Source organism: Myodes glareolus, chromosome 6 (genome assembly GCF_982192425.1).
Source record: "Myodes glareolus chromosome 6, mMyoGla1.1, whole genome shotgun sequence".
Lineage (NCBI taxonomy): Eukaryota > Metazoa > Chordata > Mammalia > Rodentia > Cricetidae > Myodes > Myodes glareolus.
The window spans coordinates 103,216,649-103,238,777 of record NC_142031.1 but is presented as its reverse complement, the minus strand read 5'-3'; the positions used below and the strand labels follow the sequence as shown (position 1 = coordinate 103,238,777).

Here is a 22,129-nt window from a genome sequence, read left to right as displayed (position 1 = left end):
ATGTTAGTTTTTATTTAATTCCTTGTTGGATGGTTTTCTTTATTAAATGGCTCTATTTTTATATCTTAAATATCTCTTCATATGTACTTTCTAGCTCTTTAATACATTCTAATATATAATTGAAGACAAAATGTTAAGAGTTTCATAAAAGAACTTGGAGACTATCAAAATATACATTAGAAAAACATCTCTGCTACCACATAAAAGGTCACTTCTCTTGACTATATTGGTACATTGATCCAGGCAAGCAGGTTGTTCTTTAGTGACAAGGTCCTGAGAGAGGACTTGAAGATCAGGGGATAAGAACATAGAAAAGTTTGGATTGGCAATTCTTATACAAGCTCTGTCTTATGCCAATCAGATTTATTAAGAGGTACATCATTTTATATACTGTTTCTCAGGGAGCCTTGGGACAGCATCTACAGAAACTGCCATATGATAGGATGAGGCCAGCAGGAGGTTAACCAAGCAACACTGCCCAAGGGGGACATAGCTAACTCAAGAGCATTGCAGACAGCACACAGAGACCTTAGAACTGATAACTCCAGTCTCTTCAGGTAGAAAAGCTCCAAGCCTTAACTTCTTTGAGGCAAGTCCCATCCCAAGACTGAAGCTTGCCAAGTCTGACCCTGGGCAACGATACAGACTGGTTTTCTTTTGTCCCTGTCTCAGGCCCTCTAAGAAAGCCTTGGATCGCTTCTTCATGCTAGGATTTTATCTGGCTTGAGCTTGCTCAGGTTTTGTATATGTTACGGCCACTGCTGTGAGTTAATTTGTTCAACTGTCCTGTGTCAGTAGCATACTGTTTCCTTGTAGGTGTTCATTGCCTTTGGCTCTTACACTCCTTTTACTTCCCCATGCTTCTGTGATCCCTGCCTGAGCCTTGGGAGGAGGGGCTGAGATAAAGATGTCCCATTTGGGATTGAATACTCTAAAGTCTCTTATTATCTGCACATTGTCCAGTTGTGGGTCACAATGTTAGTCAACAAAAAGAGGCTTCTCAGATGAGGGTTGAGAGAGGTACTGATTTATGTGGGCATTAGGGGTGGGTTACTACTATGCCCATTTAGCACAGTAATGATAGTAAGGTCTTCCTTGGGGCCCATGACCTGTCTAACCACAGGTTCTTGGCCCTGATAATGATACAAGATAGGGTTCAACATATGGAATGGACCTTAAATCCAACCGGAAGTGGTTGGTTACTCCCATGGCATTCAAACCACTGTTGCACAGAGCATATCTTGGCATACTGTGTGTTATTGAACCTCTCAGAGTTCACAGCTGGGTACGATTTATGGTAGCATGGACATGGCCTTTGAGCACTATGAAAGTTAGCCAGTAGGAATGAAGGAGCCTTACCATTACACTCTGGAGGATAACCAAAAGTAGTAGCAACAGCCTCTAATGTTTGGGGCACTATGGGATCCCACTGGCTAACAACTCTAACAGTGGTAACCCATTCCTGGCATGAACTTTATATTTGCTAGCCTGCAATATCTAGTAAGGGCATTGTTGCCCCCATTATAGGGTAGCTCCATTTAAACTCTTTTTATATAACTGTTGGACTTTTCATCCCAAATACTTGAGAAACTGAGGCAAGAGGATGACAATTTCAGGGCCTCCCTGGGGCAGAGTTTCAATGTGTAGGCAACTGTCTCAGAATGAGAACAAATTATGGGGGAGGCTGGGCTTGGGTGTGTGGATGGAGCACATGCCTCACAGGCAAGGCTCAAGGTTTAGTCCTGCTACAGAAAAATAAACAAACATAAAAAATAAAAAAGTTCTTGATGTGTGTTGGAAAATTGCAATCCTCAGGCACATTTATTCTTTTTGTAGCATTATATGTCTTGTCCTGTTTTTAAAAATAGTCTCATACATAGGGGATATCAGAACTTTCTTTTCTATTAATATTTTTATTAGAATGCTTATCTTTTCTTAGTGACTAATATAAGGTCTTTATTATTGTTAATCATGGAGAAGTCATTTCGAAAGTTTCCTAAATGGTGATACTTTCGCCAAACCACAGTAATCAGCAAGAAAGACATTTGTTTTCCTAGATCACTGTCAATGCCCGCGGAGACCCCGATAATGACTGGCCATATGGTTGCATTTGTGGAACACCTCAGCTACTCACCGTTTGCTTACTCCTAGCAGTGGCCATTCTTGGGCCAGAAAAGGAAGTTTTTGGTTTGTGCCTTTCTTCCTTTCCCCACAACTATCTGTAGTCTGTAAGAGAGCAGTGGCTGCTCTGATTTCCAGATTTGGAGCCCTCCCTTCCCTAGATTTTTCTAGGGGACCAGTTTTCTGTTTTATAATTTTCTATTGTAGAAGTTGATCATTTCCTTGTATCTTTCTTTCTGCCAACTTTTCAATTGTTTAATGATATTATTCTTACTGTATAGACATTTCCTTTTGTTGGACTTTTAATTTTGGTTATTGAATAATTTCATCCTTAGGAGATAAAGATTTTTATCTTAATTGACTTCGGGTCTTCACAGCATCTGCCGTCATGCATCTCTTTAATTAAAATCCAAAGCAAGTAGAGAAACTGTATTCATAAAGTGATCAGTGATCACAGAATTTTTTCAGGGATATGTAGTTGAGACTAGCTTGTATCTTACAGTGTACATGTCCCCATAGTCTTTAAGAGAGTGGTTGACTTGGAGAAATATTGCTTGTGAGAAATCCTCAAGGTCTCTGAAGTGCTATTAGTGATGAGGAACAGTGTGCTTAAACTCTTCTGTTTGACTCTCCATCCATTCCCTAAGTGCTAACTGCTCAGTCTTGGTTTGGAGGACGCTCTCATTTCCAGCATCACTTTGTCAATTATTTTTAGAAGTTAGAGGATGAGGCTTGTTACAAGCAATATTTCTTAAAATGGAAAAAAAGGGTCTAATACTTAGAATCCTTCAGAGTCTAATAGAAAAAAACACCCAATCAACAGTTCATACAATACTGGTGAATAATAATCAGAGATTTAGCACTGTCCACCACTGTCTTAAGGACATTAGGAGGCAGGGCACTGATTCTGAATGTCTTTTAAGTAGGTCCTATGGTGGGCAGCAGAGGAAGCAGTGCGTGTACCCTGGGTCTGGCCGTGGATGGCGGGGAGCCCCAAGGGAATAGGATGTGCTGGGAGGATGGGCTGAGGTGTGCGGACTGCTCAGATTAGGTGTACCCCAGAGAGACTAGAATGGAAGAGAATGGGCAGCCGACCTGGGTCCCAGCCAAGCGTGGTGTTTATGGAGTCCCTGTAAGGTCATTGGGGACTCTCAAAGGAATGCAGCTGACCTGGGAGGAATGGCTGGGAAGAGCAGATAGGAAGAACAAGGGGGAGCCTGTGTCAGTGCCACTTGGTGGTCCAGCCCCAAGGAGATGCAGTTGGGTAGGAAGAGGGGTTCAGGAAGGCCGTAGTGGCAGCCCTTTCCTTTCTTGCATCTAAGGGAACACCTGGGCTGGAACTCTTGTGTGCTACTGAGGACACCTGGCTTGCCCTGTCCAGCAGACAAGGGTCCCCATTGTGGAGTGATAGTTGGAATGTGACTTCCATGATCTTGTGAAGCATAAAGATCTGGAAATGGTGACAGGATAGGGGAGATGTCTGCCAAATACAAACATTTGGGGAAAAAAATAATAGTTCTGGGGCTTTGTTTTATTTATTATTTACTATTCTGAAGTGTCATACATTTTTAAGTGGGATTGGGGCATAGCCCAGTGGTTAGAGTGCTTGCCTAGAGTACATAGGGCTGTAGGTTTGGTTTCTAGCACTAACCCTCATCTCCAAAGGATTGTCTCTCATTTACCCTTTTAAGGAAATGTTTGTATCTAGTGTATTTAGAGATATGGAAAGCTAGAAAAATAGTTACTTGTTTCCTTTCCTTTAAAAATGTTTTGAAGAAGTAAAACGACTCTGAGGAAGGGAGGGGATGAAATTCTCCCTGCCATTTATTGCTTTTCATCTGCTGGCTTTTTGTGCTTCCCGCCATTGCCGTTCTCTCCTTGTTAACTTCCTGAGACCTTCTCAGTAGTGTGTAAGTTACTTACCACTGACAGAGATTTTTTTCTTTTGCTTTTATTTCTAGTGCACAGAAGCCAAAAAACATTGCTGGTATTTTGAAGGACTCTATCCCACATACTATATGTAAGTATTGTGCCTTTCTGTTCATTTGATTGTGCTCATTTTTCCCCCCTCTGGGAGGAGTTTCTGTAGTAGGTATAGGACTAGATTATTGGGTAGGGAAAGTCCAAGTGTGGCCTGCATACCCCCAACTCCGCCCCCCTCCACCCTCACAAGGTTTTATGCCTGCTTTTTCTCATGGACAGCAGGTCACCTCACCAGAGCCATTCAACCGAAGATGAGTAACTCTGAGATTCTGAAATGCTACATGTTCTGCTTTGCTAGGAGATTAGTTCCTCCAGGATTGGTGATGTAGTGATGTCTGTAGAAGACAGACATGGTGTTGGTTTATATAACTTTCCTAGACAAAAAGAATAAAGATATTAGGAGTAGACTCATGGCCTTGAACTTGAGAAGAAAGGGCCTCAACTTGGTTACTCTGTGTGTGTGTGTGTGTGTGTGTGTGTGTGTGTGTGTGTGTGTGGTAGGGGGAGGGAGAGAAAGAGGGTGGGTTTGAGATTTTACAATGATTATCCTCCTCCAAGATAGATAGAGTCATGGCCTTGGCTCAAACGGGTGATATTCCATCCTGTACACCAGTAAGGCTCACTGTAATTAAGTCACTTGTTAGCTCTTTCTCTCTTTTATAGTATTTTTTTTAACTATTGTCTGGTGTTAGTTGCTAACTATATATAGAGAGAGCCAGGTGCCCTTTTAAGGTAGGTGGCTTGTTGCTCCAGGTTATTGGCTACTGTCTTTAATTGTGTTTTGAGGTGCCGTAGGTTTGAGGTCAAATAAGTCAAACAAATTTCCCTAAAAGCTTTGTTATTGTAGTGTGAAATTTTGTCAGATATGAGAATTTTCAGAAGTGCACATAAATTATTATAACAGAAACATTGTATCTATGAGGTTTTGGGGCATGTGAAGTAATTGAACAGGAAATACATAATATAGTCACCTCTCTCTATCATGGGTTTTGTAATCCTCTACATATTTTAATAATGCAAAATTATGCCTGTGTTGAACGTTCAGACTTTGAAATTTCATCACTGTTTTCTAACCAATGCAAGTATTATCCAAGTACTTCTTATATTGTGTTAGGTATAAGCGATCTAGAGATGATTCTGCATTTACTGCAGATGTGACATAGCTACATGCAAATGCTAGTTCATTTTACAAGAAATTTGAGCATCCTTACATTGCAGCATCCATGGAGGTCATGCAGACAACTGAGGACATCTGTAATAACAAAGGTTGTTTCTTAATTGTCCTGGCCACACTTTTCTGACCTGTCCTGCTTGGAGTATAGAGTGGGACAAGGGGTGTTGCTGTGAAGCCTAGATAGTTGCCAGGGTCTTTTGCAGATTTTCTACTGAAAAAAAGGGGGGAGGTTCTTAACTGCCTGCTTTGGGGAGCGGGTCCTGAAAGAGAGCCTTTGCAGCTAGAAGACAGAACCTGCTGGGAAAATTAAACAGCAACATCAGGACTTTGAAGATTGTTATGTTGAAAACAGTACTTACAGGAAAAAAATGAGGAGATAAAATATTTGGTGCTTCTCAGCATAAAACTTTCCTATTGCTGGACATTGTTTCCTTTATTCAGCTTCTTGTGTTAATGTGTGTTAACAGCTGCTTCTTTCAGCATGATGTTCTTTGAAAACATGCTTTCCCCCTTACTTTGTTCGTCAGGTTTTTCAGAAGTTGATAGTGGCGGCTACTGTTGTATTTACTTGCTAGTTTATTTCTTTATCCCTTGACATGCTCACTGATGATTTCAGGACGTTTTTGCGGAGCAATGTCCTGCTCTTGTCCTTCCCTCTTCATTCTCTTCCAGTGGTAGAAAAAGGTCCTAAAACCCTCAGTTGCTCAGTTCTCAAAGTCGAGACACTCTAATGGCTAGGATGTTGGATTGGTGGGTGTTTTCCTTTACACATCGTGTCATCTGTTTAGTTTCACAATCACCCCTGAAAACCCATAGCTGCCAGCCTTCTGCCTCTGTTCGTCCTGTCTTTCTTCTTCTACCTGGAAACGGCCCTCTGGAGCTTGTTGAAACCACAAAGACTCTTTTTGTTCAGGCTTTTCTCTTGTTCTCCTCTCTCCTCTGTCTAATTTTTCATGTCCCCTTTCTACTTAAAAACATCCAAATCAAGGTTCAACACTTTAGCCAATTTTAAATAGTGGTTTTCTCTTTACTCTGAGTGCCATTAAATGCTGGCATGTTCTGGGCCATTCCCCAGCCGTCTCCTGAAGGGTGAGTCAGCCTCTTCCTTCCAGTCCTCAGTACCCACAGGCAACTTTCGATGTGTCACAGACCGCTGCTTGGCATCGGCTTGGCACCCTCATTTTCTGACTTCTCTGATGCACTGTCCTGCCCACCAACTTGGAAGTGGCACTCCTCCGTTCAGCTCTGGTCCAGCATCTTGAATAGTCCTTACCGGCTACACCACCTACCGTACTCTATATCTGCTGGATGCTTCCAGGAAGTGGCCAGAGACTATGCATTCCTCAAGCATAGCTAGAGTAGAAGACCTAGACCACATAAGCAAAGAAAATAACAACTTAGAAAACAAAACTAAAATCTAAAGGAAATCAAAAAAACATGAAGACTCAGTCTTCAAATTATAGACAGAGATGGAGAATTATTTCAGGTTAATGGAATAGATCTGATATTCAACAAGGTCACAGAAGAAAGTTTCCACAAGTTGAGACAAGACAAATCCATATAGATGAAGGGGCACATATGACACCAGATTGATAAGGGCCAGAAAAAAAAATGTCATATAATAGTCAAAACACTAAATATACAGAACAGAACAAGAGTGTTGAAAACTGCAAGAGGAAATAAAACAATTCACATATATAGGAAACCCATCAAAATAATAGCTAGTTTCTCGATGGAAACTTTAAAAGCCAGGATAACAAAGTATTCTAAGTTCTAAACGACCATGGACAACATAGACTGTTGTATCCAACAAAACTGCCTGCCATGTTTGAGGGATCAGGGAAAAAGTTTCCATGATAGAAACAGGCTAAAATGATTCATGTCCACCAAACCAGCCTGATAGTGACTACTAGAAGCAATGCTTCAGATGAAAGCTATGAATAAGAATGAATAGCCAAGGGCTTACCAAAAGAAATCACATGAGGCTGTAATGACTGGCACCAGAAATATAACTAAGGACACAAGCAGCAACAGCAACACCAAAAACACCAATAAGATCACAGTAATCAATGTAAACAGTTCAATAATTAATGTGGGTTTCTTTCTGGAATGAGCACTTGGACACCGTTGAGAGTGGGAGAGAGAAGATGTGCTCACTGGTGGCCTGAAGCCAGGGTGCTCCTGAAGTGCCTTGGTCCCAGGCCCAGTTTCCCTTCTCATTTTATTCTCTAAAACCACACGGTGTGATGAGCAAGCAAGTGAGATTTTACAGGAGCATATATGGCAGTCAGCTTTTTTTTTAAAGGCATGTGTCATAATCGAATGGTGTAAGCTTTTGTGGTCAGGTCTTTAAGGGCAACAAACCATTGTGTTTTAGGTATTTCTCCAGATCATTCTGTTCCAGGTAGCAAAATGAAGTCATGCTTGGAAATGAATAATACAAACAGTGCTTTAATTAAGTCTAATAATTGCTCTTCTTTTTTTTTTTTTACCGTTTTCTACTTCACAATAACCTTAGATATTAATGACCTAAACTCCCAATAAAAAGACGAGGGTTGGTTGAGTGGCACACAAGACAAACTCTCCTTTCCATTGCGTACAAGAAACTTGGCTTTAAAGATAAGCACCGCTTCAAGGGAAAGGCTAGAAAAAGTTATTCTGAGTAAATGGTCCAGGAAGCAAGGAAGTGTCAAGAACCTAATATCTGACAAAATAAATTTTCATTTAAAACTAATCAGAAGAGATGCAAAAAGCCGCTTCGTTTTAATCAGAGGAACAGTTAATCAAAAGACATTGCTGTTCTAAACATTATATGAATCAAACCCGGGACACCAGTTTCAGAAAGAACATACTGTCGGACTTCAAGACACAGACTAGCTTCAACTCCTTAGTAGTAGGTGATTTCAGTGCCTCACTGTCTCTAATAAAAGACAGGTGGCCTGGATAGAAAGTAACAGAAACATTAGGATTGATTGGCATCAAACACATGAACCTAACAGATATCTACAGAGTCCTCCACCTAAACACCGAAGAATCCCATTATACTCAGCAACCGGTGGGAGCTTTGTTAAAATAGATTAAATACCGGGATACAAGACAAATCATAAATTTAGAAAAGCTGAAATAATTCTGTGTATCCTATTTGACCAAGTGCTGATAAATCTCTAGTAATTACAGAGACACATTAAGACTAAACAATACATTACTGAATAATGAATGTGTCAAAGAAGAAATCAAGAAAGAAAAGTTTTCTTGGAAATAAGTGAAAATGAAAATGCAACACTGCGAAACCCCTGGGACACATTGGAAAGAAGTCCTGAGAGAAGGTCCATCTCTAAGCGTCCACACTAGGAAATAGAGAGCGCAAAAACAAATGGCTTAACACAAATCAAAAGTCTGGGCAAAAAAAGAACAAACCAATCCCAGATTAAGTATTTGAGAAGAAATAGTAAAAACCACAGGAAAATTAATGTAATAAAACCAAAGAAAATAATACAGAAAATCAATGAATCTAGGGCCTGTTTCTTTGAGAAGTTAGACAGGATTGACAGACTGTTGGCCTAGCTAACAAAAAAGAAAGAGAAGAAGAAGAGAAGAGGAAGAGGAGGAGGAGAAGAAAGACTCAAATGAACAGAATCAGAAATTAACAAAGAAACATTACAACAAATACCAAATAAATTCAGAATATTACAAAGGAATGCTTTACAAACATGGAGTCCATTAAGTTACAAAATCTAAAATAAATGGAAAAAATTCTAGATTCATGAAAATCACCAAAGTTAAAACAAGAGAGCAACCACCTAAACAGCTCTGTAACAAATACATAGATTGAAACAGTGATAGAAGACTTCTTAAAAAAACAAACAAACAAACAAAACACCCAGGCCTAAATAAATTGGTAGAGATTTCTATCAGACTTTCCTGAATCTCCAGTCAATATTTCTTAAATCATTCAAACATAGAAATGGAAGGGGCATTTCTACATTCCTTCTATAAGTACCAAAACCAGTTAAAAACACAATAAAACCTCAGAACTCCTAGCCAGAATTTCTGATGAACATGATGGAAAAGTACTTGCAACCCAAATACAGGCAGGTACTGTCATCAAGTTGGCTTTATTCTGGAGACGCTGGGATGGTTTGACACATGTAAGCTAATAAATGCAATAAATCATATAAATGGATTTAAAAGACAAAACCCGCACGATTGTTTAAGTAGACGCAATAAGAACTTGAATTTTAGCAAAATTAAAGTCCTAGAGAGTATAAGACTGGAGGAAATGCACCTCAGCATAATCAAGGTAGTCCATGACAAATACACAGCCAATATTTATGCAAAATGGGAAAAAAAACCTCAAACAACCCTATTCAAATCAGGAACAAGACAGGACTGTTCACTATCCCCATTCCTTTTGAGTAAAATTGCTCTAGCACTAAAGCAGCCAGATAAAAGTAAATCAAAGGGATAAAAATGAGTAAAATCATCCCTGTTTGCAGAGGATGTTATATGTAAGTGATACCCAAAATTACAAGAGAAAACTTCTGGAAATCATCAGTGATTTCAGCAAAGTGGCAGAGTTCATAGCCAGATTGCAAAAACTAGTAACCTTTCTATATATGTATCAACATAGGCATGCTGAGAAAGATCATGGGGACACTCCCACTCAAGAAAATCTAGTAATAAATCTAACCAAGGAGGTAAAAGACCTACAATTAAAACTGTATCTCTGAAGAAATTGAGGAATGCATGAGAAAATAGGAAGACCTCCCATGCTCTTTAGAATTATTATAAAAAAAAAAATCCATTCTAACAGAAACAACTTGCAGATTCAATGGAGTCCCAGTCAAAACCCCCACAACATATTTCAGAGACAGACAAAAATATCCTAAAACTCATATGAACCCACAAAGTCCTTGGGTAGCCAAAGCAACCCAGAGCCAAGAAAAGAACAGTGCTGGAAGGATTTCCACTTGAAATTTGTGGCGTATATTGCTTAGCAACAGTCATAAAAAGCATGGCCCTGGCACAAAAACTGTCATGTAGATCAATAGAACAACTAGCGGAACCAAAAGCAAGTCCACACACTACCACCTTCTGATAGTTGACAAAAATACCGGAAACATACACACTGGAGAAAAGACAACATCGTCAACAAATGGTGCTGGGAAAAACGGATGTCCCTATATAGAAGAATGAAATTAGACCCATGTCTTCCAGCCTACACAGAAATTAACTCCAGATGGAACAAAAACCTCGGTGTTAATCCTGAAACCCTGGAAGTGCTAGAAGAACACATTTTGGGTAAGATTTAGGTGTAGGAAAGGGTCTTCTGAGTCGGGCTCCCTTTGTCAAGGATTTAAGGCTAGCAAATGAGAAGTAGAACCTCGTAATGATAAAAAGCTTCTATACAGCAAAGAAAACATCAGCAGAGTGAAGAAGCCCACAGAGTTGAAGAGAATCTTTACTAGTTATATATAGAGAGGGTTAATAGTCAGAATATATAACAAAGAACTCAAAAAACAAAGATTCTGAACAAATGAGGTTGCTGTTAAGAGACATCATGGCCACGCCAACTTTTATAAAGGAAGCATTTTTATTGGAGCTAGCTTATAGTTCAGAGATAAGTCTGTTTGCTGAAGAGGAAGCTGAGAGTTCTACATCTGAACCTTTGGGCAGTAGGAAGAGAGTGGCACCCTGGGCGTAGCTTGAGCATCTGAAACCTCAAAGCCCACCCCAGTGACACACTTCCTCTAACAAGGCCTCACCTGCTATAACACGTTCACACCTCCTAAAAGTGCCACTCCCTATGGGCCTGGGGGGACATTTTTATTTAAACTACCACAGATATAAATATATGTGTAACAACAATTATTAAAGGAAAAAAAGTTCATGAATTTAGGGGAGAACACAAGGACCATGAAAGGAGTTGGAGGGAGAAGTGGGGAAATGATGTATCAGTACGCATAAATAAAATTTTAAAAAATTTAAAAAGAACTTTTCCAATGTGAGAAAATGCATGCATGAATTGTATGTGTTAATGATTCGCTGGGTCACCAATAATCCCTTGTTGCCACATTCAGGAAAGAAATTAAAACACTTCCACTTGGAGTGATTTAGCCAAGAGCCAGTCCAGATTTGAATTCTTTACTTCATGTTCCTTGTGTCTTCCATCCTTTGTCTGTCTGCTGTATGAATCTAAATCTGTTCTTGCCAACGTGTCTTCTGTCTGCACAGGTATCTGTCCCTAACAAAAGACTTCACTCTGTGTTTTTTGAACAGCATATAAAGCATCACCGGGGGGGAAGGAAAGGGATGCTTTAGGGAAATTTTTGTGTTTTCACACGGGATTAAGTTTCTGATTCCAATGGACCCCACCTGACCCAGAAAGCAAACATCATTGTTTATCAACCCGTAACCTTAAATGGATGCTTTAGACCTTTTCAGTTGATTTTAGGAAGTTGTTTTCAACCTCTGTATTTGTTGCTCTCCGTAAATGATACACTTGCATTATCTGGGTCAGGGGCATGGGAGAGTACATAATTTAAGATTCCAGCCCTGCATTAGCTTAGGTTGTGAAAGTTGGTTACGTGGGGAATCCAAGGCAAGCAGGGTTGGTTGGTACATTGTTCTCTTAAAGGCAAATTAGTTTGAGTACACAGTAGGAGATAGGTCTTAAATCTTAAGTGACTTCAAGGTATATTATTAATTTGGCTGTGAGGTCCAGCAAAAGTTCCAGTCTCTTAGAAAGTGAGAGATATTGTCATATTACTGCATTGTCACAACTGAGGAATGTGAGAGAAATTTCCGAGAATGAGAGAGGTTTGAAAGGAAGGAAAAAGCCATTGTATTCTATTATCTGAGGAATTTTTATGGCCATGGGAGAAAGTGGAGAAGGGCTGATGTAATCTCTATTGAAGTTGATTAATTCTCTGGGGTATCATGAGCTAAACTAATGGATCACCCACATGATTTATGACTGTCCCTCTGGCCCAGGCAGGGAAATGATCACACACTGTGTACTGCCCACCCAAGAAGGCTTTTAAGTGCCTTCTACCTGGCTAGTGATTGAGTCTTTTGACTGAACACAAGTGACTGAAAACGGGAAGTAATCCCATAGTCACGTAAGTGCTGGCAGGTAGAAGATTTTACCTCAAAGGCGATGCTTGACTTGACTCTGTTAGGATGCTGAGGAGACCTTAAGATCAGTGCAGTAACAGACCACTGGATGCTGGACCTGAATATCTCCAGAGGCCTTCTGCATGTTTGAGTCACATCTCTGACATAGTGATGGGGCAGAGTGACAGAAGGGCTCTTGGTTCTGGTTCAGATATAAATGTACTTGAAGGAATGTGAAGATGCCTCTTTGAAAATGAGTCCTTACTGCTGGAAGGGAAGCCATACACTGAGTGACCGAGGAAAAGGATGGAAGAGAACCTAGGACGGGCAGTGTTCCGATCAAAGATGAAGGAGATGCGCTTGTCTGGGGCTTGTCTACACCCGACAGGACCCATTCTCCCTAGCACTGCTCTTCTGTGTCGCTGTCCTTTAAAGGCCCCAGTCCCCAAGTCAGCTGTTGTGCAGAAGCTTCTTATCAGGAACTTAGTCCGTTTGTGTTATGAACAATGTCGAATGAGAAAATTGCCATTTCTGGGTTTCATATTGCGTTGAACAGCTTTTCCTGGAGAGATGTGAACTTATCCCAGATAGGATGCTAACAGCCAACCCCCCCAAAAAAATGTTTTGTTCAAGTGTAGCTTAGTGAGTCTTTTGGGCTGCTTACAGGAGGCATTGAAGTCACTCCAAGGCAGTGGTGCCATGGAAAAGCCTACCTCAGATGGGGGATGACTCATTGCTTCTCTGGGGCTCCCTAAGTGAGCTGAAGGTGGCTTGGCCAGTAGAAGCACCTTTCCCCAGCAATTGTTTGCTAGTGTATAACCTTGAGAATATTGTAGGCATTAGCTTTCAGAGAATTGGAAGTTTTGTTTGCTCCCTGAGACTTTTGAGCCTCCCTTCTCCCTGGAAGAGGGAGTGTCTTAGCTAGGAAGCTGCCGCGCAGCTGGACATGAGCCCAAGAAGAAGGATTGTGAGTCAGTGCTGGTAGTCACTTTACCTGTCTTATCGAGTGGGAGGGAGGCACCAGTATGAGATCCACCTCTCCGGGCTCCAGTGTGACACTGGGACTGATACTTAGCGTCTATGTCATCTGAACGAGAAATGGCCTTCAGAGGCTCCTGAGCTTGAACACTTGGTTCCAGTTGGTGGCCTCTGAGTGCGTGTTATAGAATTTCGGAGGTGTAACCTTGTTGGAGAAAGTCTGTCCTTGGGGCTGGGCTTTGAGGGCTTCGAGCCTTGCCCTACTTACTGTCTGCTTTGTTTCAGTCAGCTCCTGCCTCTGTCTCCATCTCTCCCTGCCTGTCGTCATCTTTCCCTCACCATGATGAACTCTGTCCTTCTGGATCAAAAAACCGAGTAAACCCTTTCTTCTTTAAGTTGGCTTTGGTCATGGCTTTTTTTTTTCTTCACAGAAAAGTAACTAAAACAGGGTCTGTCCTCACTCTGGAGACGTGCAAGGAGGAGATGGGTATGGATTCAAGCTCTTGTTCCAGTGTGCTCCCCAGCACCCACTCCCCTTGCTTTCTAAAGCCCTGTTCTTCTCTGTGATGAGCGAGACAGCCGAGCACAGCCCTTGACTCCCAGCCTGGGGAGGCAAGGGAGCGCTGGAGATGGACCGCTTATAAATTACCCCCTGCGCTGCTCTCTTAGACTGCCTGCATAGACTGAGACAGCAGGGCAAGGAAACTGAGAAAATATGTCAGTCATCAACTAAGCTCCAGTTCCCAGATCGGGGGAATAGAATTGTCTCTCTTTCGTACCACATTGCCAAATTCATATTTCTTTATTTGCATTTTGTGTGCTATGTGATTTCAATGGTTATCAATTTGTTAGCAGATTAAAATATTACAAGGTTCTGTGGAGATTTTGACTTTTTTATTTCCCATGTTACCCTGCTGTGCTAGCAGGGTGCATATTTCTTAATCTTACCATATCTTAATCTGAATCTTACTGAATCAGTAATTAGAAAGACTGTTTCCAAAGACAGACCTGAATCGAACTGATTTTAAATGTGCAGCAATTTTTAAAATGAAAGACGAAGAAACATCTAGATCCTAGGAACACAGTGTAGACTTACAAAAACTCTGGAGTTAAATTCAGCAGAAGTGTGAAAAACCTGCTGTAGCTGGGTTATTCAGGAGTGACCAATTATAAGGAAATGAGCTCTTTCTAATCAATCTAGACTGCTAATTATAGGGTTTACAGTATTTATGATACTTTCCCTCAGAGTGGAAATAAAAGTATGATTTCTTCCAATAAATGACACAAGCCACCTTAAATGCAAGCAATGTGGACATATTCAAGGTCGAGGAGGTTTCTGCTGGTAATAAATAGATCTTACAAGAAAGGGCTGGCAGCCGGTGTCTCTCCTTGAAGCAACCCTATTGACTTTGATCTTAGATAGGTGTTTCTCCTTGAAGTCACCCCATTGGCTTTGATCTTAGATATATTAATCAGATGGGAGTTTAATAACCATCATAGTATGTCTCAACAGACAAGCACACCCCTTCTTGTAGGGAAACCAAGACAGACCAGGAAAGAAGGTTCTGACCTATAGTCAACTGATGTTGATAGAAAGCGAATCAGAGATGTATCTTCAATCTGTGATGCTTTTGACCTGATAGCAAGATAGATAAAAGCCCTGATGCTGTAGAGATGGAAATTATTTTTAAAAGATACGTTACATATGCACAGATGTACGCTTTTAAAACGTTCAGAATGTCTGTTCCATGAACTACAGTGAGGATCTCATGCATCCAGACTCATTCCAAACTTATCAGATTATATAAATCAAATCATATAAATGCAGCTCTTTGTATATCAGCTATACACCAACAATTTTTCTGAACTGATTAGAAAAGCAAAACAGCTTTCCCCATCCACCTGGACTCCACACTTCCCACCCCAACACACATACCTGCTAGGTGTAGGTGATTAAAATAGATTAAAAGGGTTCTACATGGGCGGGGCTTCCTGCCGCCTTATTCAGATGGGGAGAACTTTTCTAGGATAGGAAAATGCCCTAAAAGAAAGGCTTGAGATGTAGTCCTTCAGATTGTGCCGGAAGGAGTCCATAAATGATTAAATTTCATTATACATGAAAAACTTGTTATAGGAAGACTGAATTGGATGTTAATGGTAGACTTACCCACCACTGTATCAGAACTAAAATCCTGTCACTAATAGATAAAACCCTTTTAAATTTTTTAACTTAGCAGACTATTAGCTTTCACCAACCCAAAAGCTAAAAATGCCATCAGATAGGCTTCTAATGCCCCCTATCTTGCTGTAACAATCTCTCTGATGTACCCACCAATGCATTTTAAAATTGTCAGGATTTATGATTTTCTTTATTCTGTAAAACTATAAGACTTCATGAAACTGCCTCCATGTTGGAACATGGAAGTTAGGGTAAGGTTAAATCTATGTTCCCGGGCCATGTCATTTAAAATGGTTCCAGAATAAACTCTTTCACATTCCATTTAAGGTGAGAGCTGTGTTTTTTTGGGTTGAGTTGGTGGGAGGTTCTTTACCATGTGTTATAGTTGGTAAAAATGTTAGCTGCATGTGTGGAAATGAGAACAAATTGGGATTCTTCCTGATGAGGGAAAGTCAAGATTGTACCCAAGTTGGGCACAGTCTCCCATTGAGGGAAGAATTGTAATTGGTAGAGTTGTATAAACAGGTCCAGACTTCAAATGAAAATAGTTAATATTGCAGAGAAACAAAGTCAAAAGGAAGCAAAAACAACAATAAGAAACCACCCCTACTATTCTGACGAACACGGAAATAAAGAGAATGGTCTGCGGAGACTTAAGGCTGTATTCAGGGGAGGGGTTTCTTTTCCAATAAGTCACGGTATTGCCAAGACTGAATTGAAAATCCTAGACTTAAATCATTCCTCTGCTGCCTTGGGCTCCTTTCTTGCTGTCACCACAGAGATGCTACTGTCCTTGGCTGTCAAGTAGATAGTAAGTCAAATAGTACGTAAAGTATAAAAGCGTAAAGCTTAATTATTAGCCATAACCTGTTGCCCAACACTGCCCCATGATGATAGCAGCTTCCAGCTGTCACGATCTCTTATACTTTGCACCCTCCACTCATGTTATAGCTGCTCTACCACATTCAGAATTAATTTCCTACGTATCATTTTAACTAATAACTATTTAGCACCTGCCTGGGCAGGTTACTATTACAATTTCAAGGGTTGCTTTAAAACAGCAAACATTTGTATTTCTATTGTTCCTGAGGCTAGAAACCTATGATGGTACCAGCTGACCCAGTGTGGTTTGTAGACAGCCATCTTCCCTGTAGAGAAAAAGCAAGTTGTCTCCTGCCTGGCCTTATAAAAGGCACTACTTTCATTCCTGAGGGCTTCACCCTAATGACCTGATGACTTGCCAAGACTTACCTTTAGCATTTCTGAATATGAATCTTGTGGAAGAGGCAGGATAGGATGACAAGGCCATCTAGTCCATCACAGTAACCAAAAGGAAAAGGACTGTGTTTTCCTGAGATATCTCACTGTATAGTGCTGACTGGTCTAGAACTCACTGTGTAGACCAGGCTAACAAACCACAGGATCTCCCAGCTTCTTCCTCCCAAGTACTGGTGTTAAAGGCTTGGACCACAACACCAAACCCAAAAGGAAATATTTATATACCAATATTTTACTGTTTTCAAGCTAGAAGTATTTGTATTTTATTGACATTGAACATTCCCTAACTTAATATATCCTCCTATTCCATTTATAGGATAAATGTGTCTAAAGGCCAGACCCTGTTTACTTCTGGACAGTGCTAATAATGACACGTGCTTATTTCTCATCCTTAAAAACTCGGCAGAAGGACCATCTCACTTTTTATATTATTTAACTGACGCTGGCACATACTGCAAACTCGTGACCCACAAGTACCCAGACTTGTTCTTGTACCCTAAGGACTACATCACTTATCATTTATCCAGAGAGAAACATAGACGCCCTGGCGTTATCTTTGGAATATACTGAATTACAGATTAACACCTGCTCAGGGTAATGTGTCCTGTTCTCTGATCCAATCTACATTTGGATCCCAGCGTGCAGTGAGAAGCCTTGGCTGACAGACAGCAATTTCCAAACGGAAACTCCAGGCCCATATAATTAGAAGTGCTGACCAGTGCGTATGGGTAAGAATGGTGTTATTTTCTACTGCCAGTATGAGAATTGGTGTATCTGGTCCACAGTAGAACGAGATGGAAAATCCATTCTGTTATCACCATCTGCTCTGCACCCAGTTTAGTATTAATGACTTCCTTTGGAACATAAATGCTTTTTCAAGCATTGGGTACTTGGAGTGTGTTTGTGTTAGAGGATGGACTTATTCAGTACATTATACCACCCAGTAATACTTTCTACTTCGAACTAAGCTCAAGGTTGTAGTTAACATTTAGTTTATAACTGCCCATATTTGAAATGGCAGCAGGGTGTGCCTCATTCTCCAGTCTACTGGAAAGAAAGCAGTAGAAGGAGAGGAGGTGAGAATATTAACCTTGCGTAAGTGTGTATTCCTTTTGCTGGGAAACATTTGCCAGCATCTGACACTGAGAGTCAGGCCAGAGATGCAGAGGAGTCTTAAGGATGCTGAAGAGTGAATGGGTGTGTAGATGAAGGGGCCATAATGAATGCCTTGTCTTTTGAGAGGAGAAAACAGTCATTTGTCAGTATGTACTTGCAGAGAGAAAAGAAGAGTCTGCGTGAAGAACTCACAACCCCCTATGCTCATGATATTCTGGGAGAGATGGGTTTTCAGATTGAGTGCTGCATCTGTTGTTGTAGCAACAAATGCAGGTAATCGTTACCTATATATTTAAATACTAAATATACAAGAGCTCCCAGAATACTAGGCAAATAGCTCTGTGTTTATAAGCTGGCCTATCTTCCTGCCTAGAAGATCTGTAGGATGTCAAGGCTTGGGTTGAGTGGCTGTTTCCTTAGAAGGGTGACAGTGAAAGTGGAACATTTTAGCAAATTCTGATCATTAAATGTATCAGTGTCCACGCGTGGCATCTTTTATGCAGAACTGTGGACTGAATAAACCCCATCAGGCAGGTGACAACAGAATGAGATTTCCCTTCTGTTTACTGTTGCCACATACACAGATTCTCTGGTTGGCAGGGGAGGAGATCTGCTCCGGCTAGAGCTGCGGTAAAGCCCAGAGAGGGAGACTCGGAGACACTCTTGCAGGAGGAGAGCGGTAGTTCAGAAGAGCTTCACCTGGCTCCCCAAGCCCCTGTGCCCGCAGGACAGAAAACAGTGCTTGTCCATAGCAGGTGAACAGAGTGTTCCCATTAACAGTACCCTTGTGAGAATTACACCTTCTAAAATTGATTAACGAGATATCAAGTAATACAATTGGAAGCAAAAGTGGCCATTTGGCCAACTTTGTATTACCCCAGAAGATCTTAGCTTGGGGCTTCTGACAGTATAAAGTCACCTCAGAGCCCAGAGGCAGGGACTTGGGGCCCGCCCAGATGTGCCCGGGGGGGGGGGGGGGGGAATGACAGAAGTCAACTTTGGATATAATAACACTTTAATCGTATTTAGGTTTTTGTTCGTTTATCTATTTGTTTGGATATTCCCAAAAGTTGCTCTGAAAAATGCAATTTATATTACAGCTTATTGCATATTTATTTGTATATGACAAAAATCTGTTTGAGAAAATATTTTTTATAAAAGGAGACATCTGGCCTTTTCTAATCAATTTTCACCTTCATAACATTAGTTAAGAGCACAGAGATTGCAGCAGCTGGAAATAATTATTGTCAGTACATGTGGGTCCCCCCGAAACCAGCACCATACCTGTACCTTGTGTCACTTGTCACCATATTACATCAGGCCTTCAATGATTGTTACCTGCTAACCATAGCAAGAGTCTTCTCTGGGAGTCTCTGGAGCCAGTACAAAGTTCCGATGCAAAGAACAGTACAAAGAACCCCTGCAGTTGATATCAAAGAGCGGCTTCTGCTTCCTGTGATGGGCTCAGCTCAGGACCTCCAGCCATTCGCATAAGGGTTATTGTGCTGTTTTCATGTTATCTTTCCGTTTCCAAGCAGAAGGGCTAAGAACAAAGAGGTAAATGAGGTAGGAACAGAAAAGGGGCCCCATTGTTAGTGCGGTGTTCAAAGTGATAGTGCTCCGGGAGCTACTAACCTCCTGGCTGGCTGACTTTCCTTGTTGTTAAAAAATAATAACACCGGAGAGAAGCACTTCAGTAAGGAAGGATTTATTTTGCCTTTCTGCAATCCATCATGGTGAGAAGTTATACCAGTGAGCATGGCTGGAGCTGGGGCAGTAGGAACCTGAGACAGCCCCTTCACTTTGCACCTGCATTCAGGAAACAGAAGGTGTGAATGTACTTGCTACGCTCACGTTCGCTTTCACCACAGCCCATGAAGCCTACTTACACTCAGGGCAGGTCTCCCTGCTTCAGTTAAACCTCTCTGGAAGTTTAAGACCCAGCCTCAACAACACATCTAGATGTTTACCTCCGAGGTAATTCACATCTCCTCAGGTTAACAATCAAGGTTAGACATCGTCCCAGTTCAATCTTGCTGTCAGCAGACAGTAACCAGAGCAAAGAGGGGGTGCAGCAGTCCTTATGTGCTATTTTGCGGTTGTTTGCGCCTTGCATATGGTTACTAGACTTTGGCAAAACACTTAGATTGGTGTCTGTAAGAAGTGATTCTGTGGGTGGCTCTTCTGGGTTAGGACAGCCGCTGAACATGTCCTGTGAGTCAGGGTCCTGCCAGAGGCCTTGGGTAGGTAGAGGTTTGTGGGAGGATGTAGTCTCTATATAAAGATGAGGCCCTGAAATCAGCATTTGAAGGGTCCCTATCGTTCTATCTGTTTTGCTAGTAAAGAAGCTAAGGTTGATAGATTTAATAAGAGATTAATAAGATTAATATGAGATTATTATAATTATAATATATTTTAATATATTATATATAATATATGCATAAATAAATATGTAAATATAATAATATTTATATAAAAATAAAAATATATATTTAAATAAATATATTAATATAATATAATTAATAATATTAATAAGAGATTAATATGATTAATAAATCATATAGCTAGTAAGTGCCCGACCAGAACAAAGCCCCTTCTCTTAACTTGACTCTGTAACCTTTGCTTTTAGTTTGTGGGGGCATTGGAGGCAGTCCCACCTTCCCCAAGGTCAGAGGTTATCCACAGCATAGGACAAGTCCTCGTTAGTATTCCTATGTTGCAGAGCTTCCTTGGAGCGTGGATCTGGTAGACTCAACGCCGTTTCTGGTCCTGAAGATTCCCCAGAAGGAATCCATTATGATTTTTTCTTTCTAAGTGCTTATGCTTATAGGAAGTCTGGACGGAACCACACAATGAGAAAAACTACATCTTTTTTACCCAGAATTGTGCCCTCTCTCCTGCAGATGCCGTTCCTATGAAGACTGCTGCGGCTCCAGGTGCTGTGTGCGGGCCCTCTCCATCCAGAGGCTGTGGTATTTTTGGTAGGTTACAAGTCATTCTTCTTCTGAGTGCCCTTCCCTAGTTTTGCCTCCAGTTCTCAAGTGTCCTCTAGCAGTCTAGTGATAACATCAGTTCCAATGTCAGCACCATAGTCAGGGTCTCTGGGACAGTCTGGGCTGAGGAAAGGCATTTCGCTTGCCTTCTCCTGGGCTGCTGGGGTAGGAGTTTGCAGAACCTTTTCTGTCTCCATTGTTGCTGTCTGGGTAAGAAGGGCTTGGAGAGGTACAATCTCCCCCTTGAACAGCTCCTTAGCCAGCTTTTGAAATGGCTGTTGCAGGAGGCCGCTTGTTTGTTTGCTGCTGAGCCCCAAAATAGTCATACAGAAACCATATTATTTGTAAGACCGCTTGACCAATAGCTTAAGCATACTTTTGGCTAACTCATATCTTAAATTAATCTGTCTCCATTACTTTGTATATTGCCACAAGGCTGTGACTTACCAGGTAAAGTTCCAGCATCTGTCTCTGACGGGGCTACATGACTTATCTCTGACTCTGTCCACTCTTTTATATATATATATAATTATATATAATATTATATTATAATAATATAATAATTAATATAATATAATTATATATTATTATATATAATTATATATATAATAATAATATTATATTATATATAATCTTCCAACCTGGCTATACTCTGCTAAGCCATTGGCCAAAAGCAGCTTCTTTATTCATTAACCAATAAAAAACAACCCAAAAGGACCTCCCACATCAAATGGTGTCAGGGCTGATTGTGTTCAGGAGTCAGAATCAGCAGACTGAGACTTGTGGCAAAGTTTCTATTGCCTGAAAACCCCCCATCATCTGTATCTACAGTGTCTTAACTTTCAAGACAGGCACCCTACATCCTCACCCTTCCCCCAAGCACCCCACAGAGGTCTGGGTAATGTACAAGATCCCTCAGTTGCACCTTGAGAGAAGGGTGGGAGGCACAGTGTTATTCAGACAGTAGCCGTGAGCGAGTCTTAGTTCTCCGGAAGTCTCTGGAGAGACAGTCTGCTCTGTAGCCCAGGGGCATTTCACAAGTGGGTGATGGCACAGTGCGGCCAAGGGGATTTCTGTAAAAAGCACTGATCATTTCTTGAACTCGTCTGTTTGGTTTGCTTATGATCATGTGGGAGACCGAAACAGGAACAATATACCTTGATGGTTAAGGTTCTGTTTGCAGCTAAGATG

The 22,129-nt window shown here is 41.0% G+C and overlaps 1 protein-coding gene across 1 annotated transcript in view; it reads left to right on the top strand.

Moving 5' to 3' along the window:
- Vopp1 (VOPP1 WW domain binding protein) overlaps nucleotides 1-22,129 on the top strand; it is a 75,234-nt gene that overhangs the window by 30,012 nt on the left and 23,093 nt on the right. Inside the window, exons 2-3 of the mRNA XM_048436687.3 lie at nucleotides 4,083-4,141; nucleotides 20,849-20,926. Coding sequence (XP_048292644.2) covers nucleotides 4,083-4,141; nucleotides 20,849-20,926 — 137 coding nt within the window. The remainder of the gene's footprint in view (nucleotides 1-4,082; nucleotides 4,142-20,848; nucleotides 20,927-22,129) is intronic.